The sequence below is a fragment of the Geotrypetes seraphini genome, chromosome 11, assembly GCF_902459505.1.
Source record: "Geotrypetes seraphini chromosome 11, aGeoSer1.1, whole genome shotgun sequence".
NCBI classification, from domain to species: Eukaryota; Metazoa; Chordata; class Amphibia; order Gymnophiona; family Dermophiidae; genus Geotrypetes; species Geotrypetes seraphini.
The window spans coordinates 51,384,490-51,402,671 of NC_047094.1; the positions used below are offsets into that span (position 1 = coordinate 51,384,490).

General features: G+C 42.7%; 2 protein-coding genes across 8 annotated transcripts in view; one reads left to right on the forward strand and one right to left on the reverse strand.

The window, feature by feature from the left end:
- IFT140 (intraflagellar transport 140) overlaps positions 1 to 11,384 on the forward strand; it is a 478,284-nt gene extending 466,900 nt beyond the window's left edge. For all 3 annotated transcript variants that reach the window (XM_033914590.1, XM_033914591.1, XM_033914593.1), the window contains exons 28-30: positions 1,831 to 1,997; positions 6,008 to 6,149; positions 8,547 to 11,384. In XM_033914590.1, coding sequence (XP_033770481.1) covers positions 1,831 to 1,997; positions 6,008 to 6,149; positions 8,547 to 8,753 — 516 coding nt within the window. In that variant the 3' untranslated portion in view covers positions 8,754 to 11,384. The remainder of the gene's footprint in view (positions 1 to 1,830; positions 1,998 to 6,007; positions 6,150 to 8,546) is intronic.
- Positions 1 to 18,182, reverse strand: part of TELO2 (telomere maintenance 2) — a 134,488-nt gene that overhangs the window by 26,089 nt on the left and 90,217 nt on the right. For 4 of the 5 annotated variants that reach the window (XM_033914597.1, XM_033914594.1, XM_033914595.1 and 1 more), the window contains one exon: positions 14,520 to 14,773. The exons of the other annotated variant lie outside the window; for it this stretch is intronic. In XM_033914597.1, the coding sequence (XP_033770488.1) occupies positions 14,667 to 14,773 (107 nt within the window). In that variant the 3' untranslated portion in view covers positions 14,520 to 14,666. Of the gene's footprint in view, positions 1 to 14,519; positions 14,774 to 18,182 lie in introns of those variants that run through there. 5 annotated transcript variants of the gene reach the window in all.

Genomic DNA, 18,182 nt, shown 5'->3' on the forward strand with positions numbered 1-18,182 from the left:
ACATACAGACAGAGATTTACAGATCATCTCCATCATGCACAGAAATGTTTTTAACCTAAACAACCAAAAATTATATTTTCCCCTGCTTGAGGAGCATCTAAACAGAATTTGGGTATGTACAACAGGAGGGGGGAATTTTTATTTATTACAGGTAGAAGAAGAGAGTGAGAACAATGAATATGTTTTCATTCTCACAATGTTATGATATCTGTCTGTCTCCTAGGCAGTGGTATGCTTATGTGCCATCTTGAGAAAAATCTTTAATTTAAAAAATACAGAGAGTGCAAATGTGAAAAAGTAAAAAGCCATTTAGTGCAAGAAGACAAACTAACTCTTAGTATAGGCCTTACAAGCCTGTGAACCTTGTGGGCTATATGAATCTAACTTATACTAAATCTTGTGAGCCCAACTTCCACTAATACTAGGCAGGACAGTTTCATCCTGCAACAACTGCATGCTGACAAAGCAATAACAAATTGAACATGGTATTGTTAACATTATCTGTGAAACCAGAGGCCAACTAAACTCACCAGAAGACAATGTATATTTTTTTTTTGTTCATTTTTATAGCCCGTCCTCCCCAGGAGCCCAGAATGGGTTAAAATAAAATAAAATTAGGTACTTAGAACTTCCTTAACTGTCACGAAGGCTCACGATTTAGCTAAAGTACCTGAGAAAACAATTATTAAATAACAATTCAAATAATAAAAAGAATAAAATTAAAGTAAATTAAAACAAAATAACCTCAAAGTCCCAAAGCTGTCCAAGCAAGACAGAATATAAGTCCAATTGGGCTCTAATCAGTGTAAGGCAATAGCAGGATACAATGGCCAAGATGAACCCTCAATGATAGTCTATCAGTGGCTGAAGATGATCTCTGGATCCCAACCATGGGCGAGGGCTAACAGCCGAAGATTGCAGGTACCGTAGAAGGGAGGAGGCAGGTCACAGCTCCTCCCTTCAACCACAAGGGAGCAGCGCAGAACATTTGCAGGCTCTCCCTCCACAGCATCTCTGACATCTGACTGGCCAACTCCAGCACCCAATCCTCTGGCTCAGGGACAGGCCAACGGGCCATCGAAGCAGTCCCCGCCCAGTGTGCAAGAAGAGCATCATCACCCATCGCGGTCATCCAGGAAGAACAGCGGTCTGTCTACGCACCGATCCCCTGCCGACACCACTCCTCCCACCACACAGAGACGTAACTTGCCAACCAGGCCCAGATAGACAGGGGCTGCAACGGCCCAAAAAGAAGGGAATTGAAGGCCCGAAGCAGACTTCACCCCAAGAAGAAGAAGAAGGACAAGGTCCAAAGCCGTGCAACTAAGGAGCAGAGCCAGAGCCCTTGAAGAGGCGATAAACAACACCGCTCTCCTGCCAAAATCAGCAAGAAGGGCCATGCGACAGGTAAGGCCTCATAACCGATGATTAGCCAACATTCAAATTCTTAAAACTTTAATATTGGTGACAGGAGTCAGTTTCAAAACCAAAAGTAAAATTAGATAAAAGAAAACTATCAAAATAAGGCTAATAAAGGAGAAAAACTAAATGAAAAGGATAAAAGAAACCAAAATAAAAGTAAAAAAAACAAGGGGCAATGTAGCCCAACGTCCTGACTAGTTGAGACGCTAAAGTGAAGTGAGAGGAAAACGAGTAAGTGATATGGGGTGATAAGTGGGTATGGATGCAGATGATGTGTTGCGCAGGCACTGAAAATTGGGTGGACAATAGTTTGTTGTATGTGAGGTGGGTCCTGGAGGCTGTCCTGTCTTATTATGGAGTTCCTTTTGGTAGATAGGCAGTCTGCTTAGTTCTCTATTTTTTCTTTAGGTAGAGATTGATGAATATCAAAATTATGAGAAGGCATTGGGGGCACTAACAGAGGCTTACAAGTGCCTGTCTAAAGCAAAGATGAGAAATCCTGAAGAACAAGAGGGCAGGCTGGGTGATCTGCAAAGCAAGATGACTCTGGTGAAAAGATTTAACCAGGCCCGCAGGTAAGTCTGTTTTAGAGAGATTAGAATGAGATAAACTTTGTTTAATCTGTTACAAGCTGAGAGAATTAGGAACTTGATGTTTTTCTCTGAAAAGCTACAACAGTATCTGCCACAAGTGCAAAGCTTAGATGATTCTTTCAAAAGGAACGTGCCAGCTAATCAAAAAATCATTTGAAGGCCCAATGCATTTTTTTTGTACAGTAAATTGAATGAAAAAGATGATTTTTAACCAGAAAAAAGTGAACACAAGCTATGAATAATGAGCTTCATTTAGGCAATTAACATTACTTTAACAAAGTGGCTTTTAGCCTGCTTCAAATTATCATTTCCTATAATTAAGGAATTACGTTTACATTCTTGGAAAGTAACATCCCAGCAATATTGGCTTTGTCCATACTATTGGGAAGTAATAAGATTTTTATAATGAAAGTTCATAAACATGAACATAAGGTGACCATACATCCCATTTTTAGATCCCTTGTCCCCACACAGAGCTTTGGGACACCAAAATGTCCCGTTTTCAGGAATAGCATCCTGAAGCTGAGCGCGGGGACAACAGGACAGGCGATCGCTTCCCCTCCCTCCAACGCCCGATTCAACACCCCTCCCCCCCTGGTTCGCTGCTGCTGCTTGCTGCCCAGAAGCCTTCTTCCCGACGTCAATTCTGACATTGGAGAGGAAGTTCCAGGCCAGCCAGACAGCGATTGGCTGGCCTGGAACTTCCTCTCCGACGTCAGAATTGACGTCGGGAAGAAGGCTTCTGGGTGGCAAGCAGGGAGGCTGACAGCACTGAACAATGGCCTGAAATGCTGTCAGAGGACAGTGACCACTCGCCTGGATCCAAGGTCTGTCTGCTAAGGAAGTCTGCCTGAACATCATCCACTCCTGCTACAAGCGCTGCTGATAGGGCCTGGGGTCTGATTTACATGGAGGACCCGGGCCACTTTGTTCTTACAGCATGGCTCTTGAGCGAGCAGCCTTAGAACACAAAGGTTATTCTGCTGTGGTTATTGACAAACTTCTCAAGTCTAAGAAGTCGTCTACAGTGTATGCTTATGCTAAGGCATGGAAGGCTTTCCAACACTGGTGCGCTCAGGACCAGGTGGACCCTTCGGCAGTTCCCTTCCTAGGACCTCAACTTGGTGCTGTCTAGTCTCACCAAGGCTTCCTTTGAGCTCCTTCAGGATGCTTCACTTTTGGACTTGATGATCAAGACTGTATTTCTGGTCGCTGTTAACTCAGTGCGGCGGGTCTCAGAACTCCATGCTCTTTCTTGTAGGGAATCGTTCCTCTGTATCTTGGAAACTGGGATTTCCTTGCATACGGTTCCTTCCTTCATGCCAAAAGTGGCTTTCCATGTTAATCAGGAAGTTCATTTGCCTGCTTTTAGTCCTACTAAAAGCAGGATCGCCTTTTGAACGAATTGGATGTGCACAGGGTGCTTCTTTGCTACCTGGAGGCAGGGCAGGATTAATTCTTCGAGGGCCCCTAGGCACCCAAGTACAATGGGCCCCCCTTGCTCCGCCCCTACCCATATCCCACCCCCATTTATCTATTTTCTTATTTATTTCTTTATTTCCACTTGTATTTTTTTTTTTTAATTCAAAACAAACAAAGATTAGCATACCAGTGCACAGTTTTTCTTCTATGCAATCCCCAAACATCTCTGAACAAATCCCCCTTCCTTCCCTTCCCATCTACTTACCCAGGACTTTAACTCTGAACCCTTTCCATGCATATATAAAAGTGTTCAAATATTTGTGAAGCAGTAATACTATCTGAAATATAAGTCTATATTAATAACCAAGTTTACAACACCTCTCAACTGCCTCACTCTACATCAACCAACTGTAACCCATATGTATAAACAACCAAATCTGTAACTCCTCTAGTACATTCCACTCCAGGTATGTTAACTTGCAACAAAACAACAAGGCAAGCAGTCCACCAAAGAATCCAACGTGGAACAAAAGAAGATTGACAGAAAATAAGGAGATTCAAATCTTATTAATTCAAAGTGCTCCCTGATGCATTTTGCCAAACAAGGCTTGTCAGTGTTAACAAAAAAACCATGTATTTCATACAAACAAAACACAGAAAAGACCTTCGCCTAGTATGGAATATGTAATCACAAACTAACTTCTCCCCCTTTTACAAAACTGTAGTATGGTTTTTAGCCACAGCCAGCGCTAAAAATGCTCTACAGTTTTGTAAAAGGGGGGATAAAATAGAAATACGTAGACAAAGGTTAAATAAAACCACTAAGAAGCTGGACTCTGCATACAATGCAACACCACAGAAACAGCGATGCATATCCCCTAAAACAAAAAAATAAATAAATAGAAATTTTTTTTCTACCTTTGTCTTCTCTGGTTTCTGCTCTCCTCATCTTCTTGTCACTCTCTTCCTTTTATCTTCTGTCCTTCTGTGTCTCTTCCAGAAATTGTCTGGCTCTCCCTTCCATCTCTTCTTCCACACACCCCCCTCATTGGTATGGCATCCATCATCTTCCCTTCCCTCCTCCAATGGTCTGGCATCTTTCTCCTCTCCTCCCCTTCACTCTCCCACACCCCCATAGTCGGGTATTTCATTCTCTCCTCTCCCTTTCTTCCACTTCCATCAGCATCTGCCCCCTTTTCTCCCTCCAACCCAATTCCATCCAGTATCCTTCCCCTTATATCTCTCCCCTTCACACCAATTCCATCAGCCCCTTTCTCTCCTTCCACCGCCCTTCCATACCACCCTGCCCCTTTTCTCTTCCTACACCACCCTTCCATACCATTCTTCTCACAACCCTTCCACACCACCCTGCCCCCTTTCTCTCCCTCCACCACCCTTCCATGCTCCTTTCTCTCTCCCCCTCCAAACATTGCAGCTGCCGGCTCTGCCTGCTGAGCTCCTTTGCCCAAAAGCAGCATTAGAACAGCTATCAGCAACGGGTTACCCCCACACACACAGCAACGGCCCCCTCATGGCAATGGCCACCCCTCCCCCCGCAGCAACTGCAATGGTCCCCCGCAGCAACAGCAACGTGGCCGAATCTGTTACAGGAAGGTCCTGCGATGACTGCTTCTGCCGGTCCATCCCCTTCCGATGTTATTTCTTATGGAGCAAGTAAGTGACGTTGGAGGGGGATGGACCGGCAGAAGCAGTCATTGTGGGACCTTTCTGTAACAGATCCGGCTGCGTTGTCGTTGCTGGGGGGGGGGCATCAGGAAATAGCTGTAGGGAGTTCCCGATGTAGTCTCGAGAGACTATGGGAACTCCCAGCAGCCATTTCCTCATGGCGATCTGCACAGGGCAGGAGCGTAGGAAGATCGCTCCTGCCCCGAAAGCCCTCTAGACCACCAGGTAAGACCGGGAAGGCAGCAGGGAGGAAAAAAAGATGTATTTTTTTTACATTAAGAAAAATTGCGATTATATGAAACCGCGAGTGCAGAAACCGCGAATGGGGAGGGGGAAGTGTAGATTGCAGTAATCTAAGCATGAGGTTACAAGAATGTAGACAAGGGTCCAGGTAGTGTGCTCAGAGAGCAATACTGATCATCTATGGCTACAAGGTGTTTTTATAGGGCAAAGTAAAGATTTCTCTGTCTCCATTTGCTGATCAACACACTACCCAATGTTTTGGACTGGTGTGACTAAAGGAAAAAAAAATTAATAGGAGAGCCCCAATTTCTCCTTATAAAATTTTGTGACTGGCTAATTATTATATTATGTTTAGAAAGCTTTAGTTTTACACTTTGATAACAGAAAGATAAATAGTTTGTAAAGGCTGGATCTTTAGATGATTTGGGAACACAATGGTTGCACTTTATATTGGTTCAGACATTTAGAGTGGTAATTTTTGTGAAGAAAAGCCTCTGTCGAATACACCTGAATCTTTAAGAATGCTAGTTCAGATGGCTTTTTTGTGACCCTTCTCCCTACCAAGTTATTAAACCATTATTGGATCCTTAATTGATTGCTTTTGATTAAACCATTACTGGTATAACTACACTGTTACCTAGGACTTATGCTGAAGATTCTAAAGAAGCAATCAGACAGTGTGAGCTGCTTCTGGAGGAGCCTGACCTTGACTCTGCTATCCGGATTGGAGATGTATATGGTTTACTGGTAGAGCATTACACCCAGCAGGAGGACTATCAATTGGTGAGTGAATGTAATCTCTAAATTTTAATACTCAGTTTTATTCCGTAACTAATCATCCTACATATCATCGATCTATCTGCAGAAGAGTTACAAAGCTATAATTATAATAGTCCACAAGCATCCATTATCACAGGTTATCAAAGACAGTAACATTTATTAGTCATTATTTACAAAGCAAGATAGAAGTCTTCCGTTTATAAACTTCACTGGAAAATTTTCACCTGGGAAAACTTGATTTTATGCAAAAAGTTGCATCTGGTTTGATTTTGTAAAAATAAAATAAATGGTCTAATCTAGTATTGTGGGAGTTCACCTCTGACTTGTAGTAAATTTTATTTTTCTGGAGACAAGCACTTGTTGGTAAAGTCAAAGACTGATCCTGTGTGTCGGTGCTCTCTCCTAGCTACAGCTTTTGGCTTACAGGGCATGTGCAATGTTGGCTCCTCCTCTTGCCTTGCCATTTTTTTTCTTAGCTGCCTCTGACAAGTCGCAGCTCTCCCCCCCTCTCTCATATTCACCCCCCCCCCAAAAAAAAGTGAGAATATATAAGCATGTATATATACGGGGGGGGGGGGAATGCTGAAAAGTTCTCAAACCAACTTCCTAAATTTTGAGCGTTATTTTGTCACTATAGCTGAAAAGTGTGTACTTCATTAAGTGCCAATTTGCAGAAACAAAATTCTATGTTTTGACATTGTTTTAGATCATTGATAACATGTCATTCTCTTCTTGGTTGGGCTGAGAACTTTTCAGCACCCCCTCGTGTGTGTTTGTGTGTAGATATATATTTCTCATAATATTTTAAAGACATTCTATTAGCTTATTTAAAATAAAGAGAGACGATAAGAAGACCCACCTCCCATCTCAGAAGCTCCAGGGGCCTTAAAAAAAAGAGAGAGAAGAAAAAGTGCGGAAACAATTCAAAAAGCTCTCAGGTAACCACAGACCGGCATTAGGACCATACAGGACTCCAACACGCTGAAGAAAAAAAAAGCTCAGATTTTATCGCAGCGTCAAAGAGTTTACCTTCTATGCGAGCTAATAAGGCCCTGATGAGCGACCTTGAAAGAGACCTGGGAGTGATGATAGACACAACATTGAAGGCATCGGTGCAGTGTGCCACGGCCTCAAGGAAAGCAAACAGAATGTTGGGTATCATTAAGAAGGGTATCACGACCAGGACAAAGGAAGTCATCCTGCCACTGTATCGTGCTATGGTGCGCCCGCACCTGGAGTACTGTGTTCAGTTCTGGTCGCCGTACCTCAAGAAGGACATGGAAGTACTTGAGAGGGTCCAGAGAAGAGCAACTAAGCTAATAAAGGGCATGGAGGACCTCTCATATACTGACAGACTGAAAAAGCTAGGGCTTTTCTCCCTGGAAAAGCGGAGACTTAGAGGAGACATGATAGAAACCTTCAAGATCATGAAGGGCATAGAAAAAATAGACAGGGACAGATTTTTCAAATTAAGGGGATCAATAAGTACAAGGGGGCACTCAGAGAAATTGAAAGGGGAGAGGTTTAGAACAAACGCCAGGAAGTTCTTTTTCACACAGAGGGTGGCACTACCAGAGGATGTGATAAACAGGAGCACGCTACAGGGGTTCAAAGAAGCTTTTGATAGGTACTTGGAAGACAAAGGGATTGAGGGGTACAGATAAGAGTAAAGGTAGATTATAGGGATGGGATTAGAGGTAAGTTACAAAATTAATCAGGGACCACTGTTCAGGCACTAGGCCTGATGGGCCGCCGCGGGAGCGGACCGCTGAGCAAGATGGACCTCTGGTCTGACTCAGCGGGGGCAACTTCTTATGTTCTAAGTTGCTACGAAATGATCGTCAGCTGGCTACACATAAGATCTTACTAAACTTAGAGTATTGTTTTTCATACTGAGACTACTATTGATCCCTCATGTTTTCTAGCAACATTTTGTACACATTGGTTTGTAACGAAAGTTTTCTATGCCTATGATGTGTGGTTGGTAGAGTGGTTTTACCTCACCTTTGAACTGAAGCTTTTTCTTTCATTTTTATTCAAAGTGTATACTGTTGCATGCCTGAAGTTCTGTTTTAATCTTGGGGAGTTATTTTGCTTTTATTATTATATCCCCATTCCTCCTGCTTTAAGGCAGAAATTATTTATTTATTGAATTGAATTATTTTAGAAAAAAAAAACATTTAACCTTCTAATCACAATGACCCAGTCATATTTTTTCCCAAAAGGAGGGGTTTTATGCCTGGTAAAGCCTTACTTTGGGCTCTTATGAGCAATTATTTCTGCTACATGGACAACTGAAAAGATTTGACCATACATAGGTACAAATTTCTTATTGTACAGAAGGCATGGCATTTAGTATGAGAAACATATTGACTGAAATTCTGTTTGGTTTGGTGTTAGGCCTACAAATGTTTGGAAGAGATGCGGAAGAAACTTCCTTCAGTGAATCTGACCTATTATGTCAACCAACACACAATGGAGATTGTACACCAGGCTCTTGGTGTGCCACTTACGCGGCCCAATATGCCAGAACGCATCCGGCACAACAGCATAGAAGATGGGGAGGAAGTGGAAGAGGTGGTTGCAGATGAAGTGGAAGGGTACTGACTGCACTATTGCTAGTAGCAGAGCTTTATTTTATACCATGATAGAATCCAGCTCTAACTCTTAAAAAGCAAACTCCAGAATAGTGCTTCCACGGAGTGCTGCATGAGTTGTACCAGGTGACAGATTTCTAAAAATGAGCTAGACATCTTACTAATGGACTCGCAACTAGTAAGAGATATTGTGCTATTGTACCAATGCTGCAGCTTGAATGTATAGGGTATTATATGATCTAAAATGTAGTTTCCTTAAAAATGCAGTTAAATTTTTTATATCAAATATTTGATTCTGTGTTTTCCAAAGTTTTGACACTTTCCTTTCAGTTCCAGTACAGGGACTGCAGTGCCTTAGCCAAAGCTTCACATTATGGGATTGATGTAAGATTGCACTAAGAAAAGCATACTTTTTGGTTTCTTTGCTTATTTATGATTTAATTAGTTAAAAAATACACATTAAACCATGACTAAAGTTTAACTTACAAAAAAGTTGTTAAAAACTAAGGCCTGGATTCTCTAACCGGCACCAATTTTTTAGGTGCCGGTAGACACCCAAGCTCAGTTTAAAAAAACCAAAAAAAACTGCCATTCAAATGACAATTTTAACAGTTCCAAGGCACCTACTAGTGCCTAAAAAAATTTGTGCTGGAACCACACCTCCTTAGGCACTTTAGGCCACCGTGGACGTGGCTAATGCCAGAAGTGATGTTCGGTGGCCTAAAGCACCTACATAGGTGCGATTCATGACAAAGATAGGTACTAGAAATGTAGGCCTGGAAAACCCTGGCCTACATTTCCGGCACCTATCTTTCCTGAAGGAGCAATTCTCTATTCAGCACTGTTGCGCGATTGACATGCGATCAGTGATCGCTTTTATAGGCCAGCTGGCACCATACAAAGAATCTGGGCCTAAATGCTGAAATTAGCATGCCTCCATATAAATTCCATAAAATGATTTATTTTACACTCCAGGGAGTATATTGAGGTCTAGCTCCTGTTTTTCTAACATCTACAATTCCTGAGTATGGTGGAATCCTGGATTCAAATCTGTCAGGTCTGGGCATACCCAAGATGCCCATTTTTGGAAATTATGGTAACAATAGCTCCAGAAATGTGAGATAATTTTAGTGAGCTACCCAAGTCAAGGATTATTAAAAGATAGGTGGGAAAAGTTATTGGGTAAGAAGGTTCCAGGTTAAATGTCCCAGCTTAAACCGGAGTGAGCCTCCAATTATTTTAATTCAATGATTAAAAATATCAGTTCCGTCTAACCGCCATCTCTAATCTCTGAAATTGAAAACAATAATACATTTAGATACTTTACTACCATTCAACAGCAGGACTGAATCAGGTACACAAGTAGGTTACATCATCTAAAGGCACCAGAGAAAACCAGTTCTCCCAGAGTTCAAAACTACTGTAGAGTTCTGGGCATGTGTGCCCTTCCTACATACTGTAGTCTATTCAGTCTCCTTAGTTTTTGTTTATTCGCTAATTAATGGATGCTGAAACATCTTTCCCAAAATTTTCATTGAAGAGCTTTATCTTCTTGGTTTTCTAATACTATTTTTGTCAGGTTTTATTACTTATTTAAAAATAACCTCTTATTTTTCTACATCAGGCCCCATGCAACCTGTAATTTGCTGTTTATGTATTTATTTACCCTGCCTTTAGAAGTTAGTCATTTGATGGAGGTAGAGTGTAAGCTGACTGCTTGAATGTTAAATATGAATCTGATTTACTTTTTGTGATTCTGGGGCTCAGTTTCAAAGCACTTAGCCACCCAAGTACTATAAAAACCTATGTTGCTTTGAAAATGAGCTTCTATATTTCTTTGTTCTGTCTTGTTTTATTTTATATTGTTAATATTTGTATGCTTTCTATTTTGTTTTTTATTTGTTAAATTTGAAATAAATGTGTATGTAACTTGTGCGCCACTTATTAGGTGAAACAAAATACAGATCACTTCTATTTTAAATGGTTTTTAAATGTCTCCTTCAGCCCCTCACTGTAGCCATAATTAATACACATGCAGGTCTCTCATGCATCTTCATGTGAATATTAAGGATGTAAAATATTAAAACAGTAAAGTGAAATTCTTACCTGTAACAGAGGTTCTCCATGGACAGTTCTATATAAATCAACCATATACAGGTAATGGCATTATAACAGCACCAACTAAACTTAGATAACGGTCCCAAAGCCCAAAAAATTCTGGGCATGTAGTTGCTCCATCCCTTTAGTGATAGAGCTTAGTAAGGTGGATTTGGCTACAACCACAAAGAGGAGGTAAGCAGGATAACTTTGTGTGGCTGATTAAATCCTCCTCTCCACGGAGATCATCTGTTACAGTTAAACAGCTTACAGGCAGGAACTTAGTTTCTTCATGGACAAGCAGGACAGAATCAGGTTGTAAGGGTGGAAAAAATGTAAATCATAAGTTGAGCAACTTATCGTACTGAGTAATCGGTGATTGGTTAAATTTGTTAAGTGACTTTGCTCTCAAAGCTTGATGAGTATGTATGTATGTAAGTCTTTTCTTTTTTTCTTCTACTTCCTTATGGAGGAATATTGTATATATGCCAACCCTTTGTGTAAGTATGATACACTTTAATAAACAGAGTTTAAAATAAAAAAACTTCTCGTAACTTGATTTCTAGTGCTGTGGTAGGCTGCAGCACGCAATTAAATTCTGAAGAACATTACATCCAAAGAAACTGTCCAAACTGGATGATAAATATTCTCAATGAAGAAGGATAAATACTGGGTTTCCCCAAGCAGATGCTGCTTTTTAACATATTTATAAATGATCTGAAAACAGCTCTTATGATGGCTGCCAGCTGAATGAATAAACCAGCTTGAATGTTGATTTCAGAGGCAGGATTGTATAAGTGTCTTTTATACATGATGTTTATATGCTATTTAATTTGAAGAACTTAGCTGGGGAACAAATGAGTCTTTAAACTCATGGAATGTGCAGGAATGTCCTGAGCACTATACATTAGAAGAAGTCAGCAGATTTGTGTTTAAAAACTCTATTTGAGCCTATGCTAGTGGATGGTAGGATATACCGTGTTTCCCCAAAAATAAGCCCTAGTCGTAGGCAGCCGTGCTTCCCACCACCAAACCCCCGCTGACCCTCCATCCTTCCCTCCCAACCATGACCATAAATACCTTGCTGCAGAGGAGCATAGGGCCAGCAGCACTCATAGGCTGCTTCGTGGCCTTCTCGCTAGGGCCATCACAAGCTGCCTCTTTCTGGGACCGTCTGTGTACTGATGATATTATTAGTAACAGATGGCCCAGCGAGAAGCAGCTTGTGAGTGCTGCATGTCCGCTGCTCCTTTGCAGCAAGGTATTTATGGTCGTGGTCGGCGGGTAACGGTTGGGAGGGAAGGATGGAGGGTCATCGGCAATTTGGCCCCAGCAAGAAGCAGCTTCAAGCACTTGCATATGATCCTCCCTACACAAGATTCTATCATGACAGTGCTCCAAACTCATCCAAAATTCCTACCCAAAGTCATCTTGGAATTCCACCTCAACCAGTCTATCATTTTGCCTGTTTTCTTTCCAAAGCCACATTCCCATCCTGGGGCAGCAGCTCGTCAAATCTTAGATTGCAAACATGCTCTGGCATAGTACCTGCACTGGACTAAACCTCATAGAGGATCCTCCCAGCCCTTTATGGCTTTTGACCCTAACAGACTTAGAGTTCCTGTGACCAAGAGAACCATCTCCACTTGGATAGCAGACTGTTATTTCCTTTGTATATACTTAGGTTGGGCTGACACTACAGGGCCATTTAATAGCCCACAATGTCTAAGCTATGGCTGCCTCAGTAGCCTTTTTCCACTCTGCATCTATTGAGGACATCTACAAAGCGGTTACTTGGTCTTCAATTCATATCTTTACTTCTCACTACTGTTTAGAACAAAATGCCAGAAGAGTCAGAATCTTTTTCACTTCCTGGGCATCAATTTTCCTTCAAACCCTTGGGTTTCACCAGGCTTATGTTTATATATCTATTATCCTCATCCAGAGTCTTGATCCTGGCAGCTTTGGAGTCCCACATGTGAGATTATGCCTGATTATCCTCGGAGAAAGCAAAGACACTTACATGTAGCAAGTGTTCTCTGAGGCAAGCAGGCATAATATTCTCACAACTCACTCACCTCCCCTAGTTGGCTTCTTAGCATTGTTACTAAATTGATAGGCCTGCAAGCTAACGTTAGGCAGGAAAGCACCAGCATGCATGCAGAATGGGCACTGCCTAAAGATTTGAGGTGACAGTGCACTTGGCAGTATCCCTACTGGGTTCCATGGATGATATCACCCACATGTAAGGATATATACCTGCTGTCCTTGAAGAACATCTGTGTGGAAGAGTAGCCTAGTGGTTAAGCAGTGGGCTGACAACCAGGGAAGCCTGTTTGAAATTCCATAGCTGTTCTTTGTGATCTTGAATATATCACTTAACTCTCCATCGTCTCAAGGGCAGGGAAAGGAAAATACCTTGTATACCTAAATGTGACTTGCCTTGAACTACTATTGACAAAGGTATGAGCTAAATGTAAATTTATATTTATATTATATATACACACACACATTTTAAAAATAATCATTTTAACACAGTTTAAGATATATTATTTATCCACCCTTTTCTTCAGGCTGCAGTTCATATAAGTTTTGACAACACAGCAAGCCCACATAGCTGGTAAATCACAGCTAATAGGCAACTCCAATGCACAGGATTCTCCTAAAGAAAAAGCTGAATCTTGCCAATACACAGAATAAGGCACCTCTACAGACAATTAACATTTGTGGGACATACTCAGACTTACCAGCAGAATGACTAGCAGTTTCCCCACGAATCCAATGAAAAAAACAGTATCTTAACTTTCTATACTGAATTGACACTACCCTAAAAAAATCCAGACTAAAAATAATAATCTTCTGGATAATTACATCCTGTTTCAAGCTCCCTTCCTCCTCCTCTCTCCAGTGCCATACGTATCTTTATAACCTCGCCCTGGAAGAAGGATCCCAGCCATCGTATACAATAAAACCCTAAGCACACATGCGCACTTAGGGTTTCGTGATCCCTGCCGCCGTGTTTTCTGATCCGTGGCCAAATTCTATTTTAGAACGCGGTGGCAGGGAACACTCTGGCCCCTTCCATCCTGAGACAACCGAAAAACCTCCTGGCTCCAGCAGCGTCTGCAGCACTTTAAATATGCTGCTTCACGGCCTACTGCCCTGATTTCCTCTGCTGCATCCCCAATGACGTCATCAGGGGCGCAGCAGAGGAAATCAGGGCAGTAGAAGGCCCCGAAGCAGCGTATTTAGAATGCTGCGGACGCCGCTGGAGCCAGGAGGTTTGTTGGTCGTCTCGCGGTGGGAGGGTCAGTGGGGTCGGCTGCACGGCGGCGGTAGTGGCGGGGGGAGATGAAAAGATGCTGCTCAAGGGTTATACTGCACAGGGGGATGGGAGGGAGGGAGGGATGGAAAAATGCTGGGTTCTACTGCACAGGGAGATGGGAGGGAGGCAAGCTTTGGAGGTGGGGTGGGACAAAGTCTGAAAGGCAGTGAGGGGGACATTGGAAGGAGACACTAGGGGCACTAAGGACACAGGACGGAGGGACTGGGGGCACTAAGGACATAGGAAGGGGCACTACGGACATAGGAGGCAATGAGGGCACTAAGGACATAGGAAGGGAGCCACAGAGAGACAGGCAGGCATGGCGCAACAGAGAAATACAGACAGACAGGGGGCCAGGGAGAGACACACAGAAAGAATGACAGACAGCATCTAAGGAGAGAGAGACAAAGAAAAAAAAAACAGATAGAAAGACTTCTACTCTAGCATCCATTAATGTAACGGGCTTAAACACTAGTCAAGTCAGAATGATTCTCGTTTCATTTAAACTGTAAAGTCTGGATTAATTTTTTTTCTTAGATTTTCCATCAGCATCAGACTCTGACAAGAAAGCTTCCTGCAGTCTACATCAGGATCTTTTTCTGCTACATCTGAAATGAGATTTAAGTATTAAAAGAAAGACATAAGCCAGTGATGTTCCCAGAAACAAGGATATATTTGAAACCACCCTTCCATTTATTTCAAAGAGAAACTGCAACACCAAACCTAGCACAGATGCCTATGCCTCCTATAAAGAAGCCTGCTGAGGTACTCTTCTTTCATCAGAAAGGAAAGAAAACATTACTAAGAGTCAAACTTGGGTATAACTCACAAATAATCCATATTTAAGAAACAAAAACAATACAAGAGAAAATATCAGTCTTAAATTATTTTGCTTCAGTTTAGGCTTCTTTCCCAACATGTTAAAAGACATACAAAGGATCTTAAAATTTCTTATTTAAAAGATGCTAACTTAGCTTTACATAAAACACAAATCTCAAAACTTCTGGAAGAAAAGTCCATACACCTTGATTAAGGCAGACAGGGAATCTTGCTGTTTTGGGGGATTCTGCCAGATACTTGTGACCTGGATTGACCACTGTTGGAAACAGGATGCTGGGCTAAGTGGCTTTTTGGTCTGGCTAATGATGCAATTTTTGTTATATTCTTTATAAAAGAATATACTGCAATCTGGCTTTGGCCACTTCTTAAGGACAAGGCAAAATACAGCAGGGGAGGACCCCAGATTCCCTGCCAAAATTCAAATTGGAAATGGAATTTGATATTTTGTTGAATAACCTAAGAAGCGCCCTGCTAGGGAAGCGAGGCTTTATGCTGTTGCTAAGGCTACAGTTTTGATTTTGCTAGCACTGCTCTACTTGGTTAGCGGAAAAAGTCAAGTCCAGGCCTGTTTCCACTTGTGGAACAGGTCTGTACTGTACATGGAGCCACTCCAGCAGTTATCTTTTTTTCATAGAAGTAAACGGAACTCAGGATGTGGGAGGCTGGAGAGACTGGAACAGCAGTGAATCTGTCTGAGGATATCCTGTACGTACAATGCCTGTTTGCTCAAAGGCAGAGCCCCTCATCAGGCTCAACTGGCAGGGAACGGCACTATTTATAGACCTTGAGATTAGAACACAGCAGAATAGTCTCTCCTAAGAGATCAGAAGTTGAGTCACAGATATTGCTCCTCTTCTTCCATAGAAAGTTCTCATAATGCACACCCTAGTTAGTTATCCTGCCCCAGGTGATATCACCACAGCCCCTGACCACGAGAAGAAGCAGGATGCCACAGTGAACTCCAGTGACATCTGTTGTAGTACTACTGTCCAGAGTGACATTCATTTATGATGCAATATTATATTTCTGAGTGCTTGGCTTTTTGAGCTTCTGAGGACTATAAATGGTATTATCTTATGAGTCTCATGACGCAGAAGTCTGGTCTACCCATGATGCAGAATAATTATGCAGTACTCGGGCAGAGGGACAAGTGTATAAACATAATCACAGCAAGATCAGTCCAAAACTGGCAATTAAAGTTTATTTGGTCTAGGAAAACTTCTTCTCTACTCTTATGGCTTTGAAATGCATTTAATTTTCATGGATATAAGCAGTAAGGATTAATTTATTGAACAAGTAGTGGTAGTTGAAGCAGTAGACTTTGAGAAAGGCATTTTTCTGACTAGTGAACTGAAAACCGCATGCATGATGAAGCCAAGAAATTCTCATTATCTATCTCTATACTTGAAAAACTTTACCAAATTAGTCTAAAAGAATGTTTAAGCAGAAAACAATTACAGTGGAACCGTGGATTACGAGCATAATCCGTTCCAGGAGCATGCTCATAATCCAAAATGCTCGTTTATCAAAGCGAGTTTCCCCATAGAAAATAATGGAAACTCGCTTTGATACGTTTCCACCCCCCACCCCCTGATAACTGGCATCGCTCCCCCCTGCTCCAACCGGCCCCCCCCCCCGCCCGAACAACTTAAACTTCCCCCCCCCCCGTCTAGTGCAGACACAGATCGTGTGCCTAGAAGATCTTCTGGCTTCCAGCTTCTGCCTGCCTGCCTTGAGCATGCATCTGCGCATGCTCAAGGACTTCTAATTCTCCCTCTCGGCGAGAATCTCGGCGAGAGGGAGAATTAGAAGTCCTTGAGCATGCGCAGATGCATGCTCAAGACAGGCAGGGAGAAGCCGGAAGATCTTCTAGGCACACGATCTGTGCCTGCACTAGATGGGGGGGGGGGGGGGTAATTTTAAGTTGTTCGGGCCGGGGGGCTGGTTCACGTGGGGGGGGGGGGCGGGCGGTTGGAGCGAGGGGGCCTTTGCAAGGGGGGGGGAGCGATGCCGGTTATTGGGGGGGGTGCTCGCAAATCGAGTCAACACTCGGTTTATGAGTCAAAAGTTTGCTGAGTGTTTTGCTCATCTTGCAAAACACTCGCAAACCGAGGTTTGACTGTATACTGAACTAGTCTTTAAGCCCTTTACATTAACGGGTGCTAGAATAGATGTGTGTGTCTGTCTTTCTTTCTCTCTCTCTCCTCGGCTGTCCATCACCATCCTTTGCCTGCTCCCCTGTCCAGCAGCAGCACTTCTCTCTTCCTTTTACCTCCCCCTAACCAGCAGCAGCCCTTCTTCCCTTCGTTTTACCTCCCCCCCTGTCCAGCAGCACCCCTTCCCTGCTCCCCCTGTCCAGTAGTACCCCTGTTCCTTTCCCTGCTCCCCCTATCCAGCATCTGCTAGCCAGGGTAGCCTCGGGGCTTTTGCTAGGCCGGCCCACCTCACATTATCGAAGTGGGCCAGCCTAGCAAATGTCCCGCGGCTGTAAGATGAAACCATGGCTGCTGCGTTTGCTGGTCCGGGGGTGAGAAGAGGCGTCCCGGCAGCGGCAGTGCAGGAAGTCAGCCGGCATCGGAGATTGGGGAAGAAGGCAAGCAGTGCGCATGCACGCTTAGGGTTTTATTATAGAGGATATTTAAAGATTGCAACAGTGGTGAGGGTATTTGTTTGACACACTATAATTTTTTCTCACTATATATCCTTTTGATGACTGATAATTCGCAAAAAAGTCAAGTATGCCAACTGGACACTGGCATCCATGGAGGAAAGGGTAGCGTATACAAGGCCTGATGGATCAGCAGAGTTCCCATATTGCAGGAACCACCAGTGTCCTGCAATTACTATTTTCATGTGATGCTGCCTTTTCTTCCTCCACACACAAACAGTTATACAAGGGCAAATCAAAAATTAAGTTATACAATACCAGGAACAGAGCTAGTGAAATGCAACATATGTACTCATACATTGCCTGTTGAATATAGTTCATCTATGCACTGTGCAACACTTGGCCTTGTCATGTGGCAGCCACGAGTTCAGAAGGCTCTGATGAGACCTCATTTAGAATATTGTGTGCAATTCTGAAGTCGGTCCAGAGGAAAGCTACTAAAATGGTACGTGGTCTTTGTCATAAGGGCATGGGGATACATTTAAACATCTTAATATGTATACTTTGGA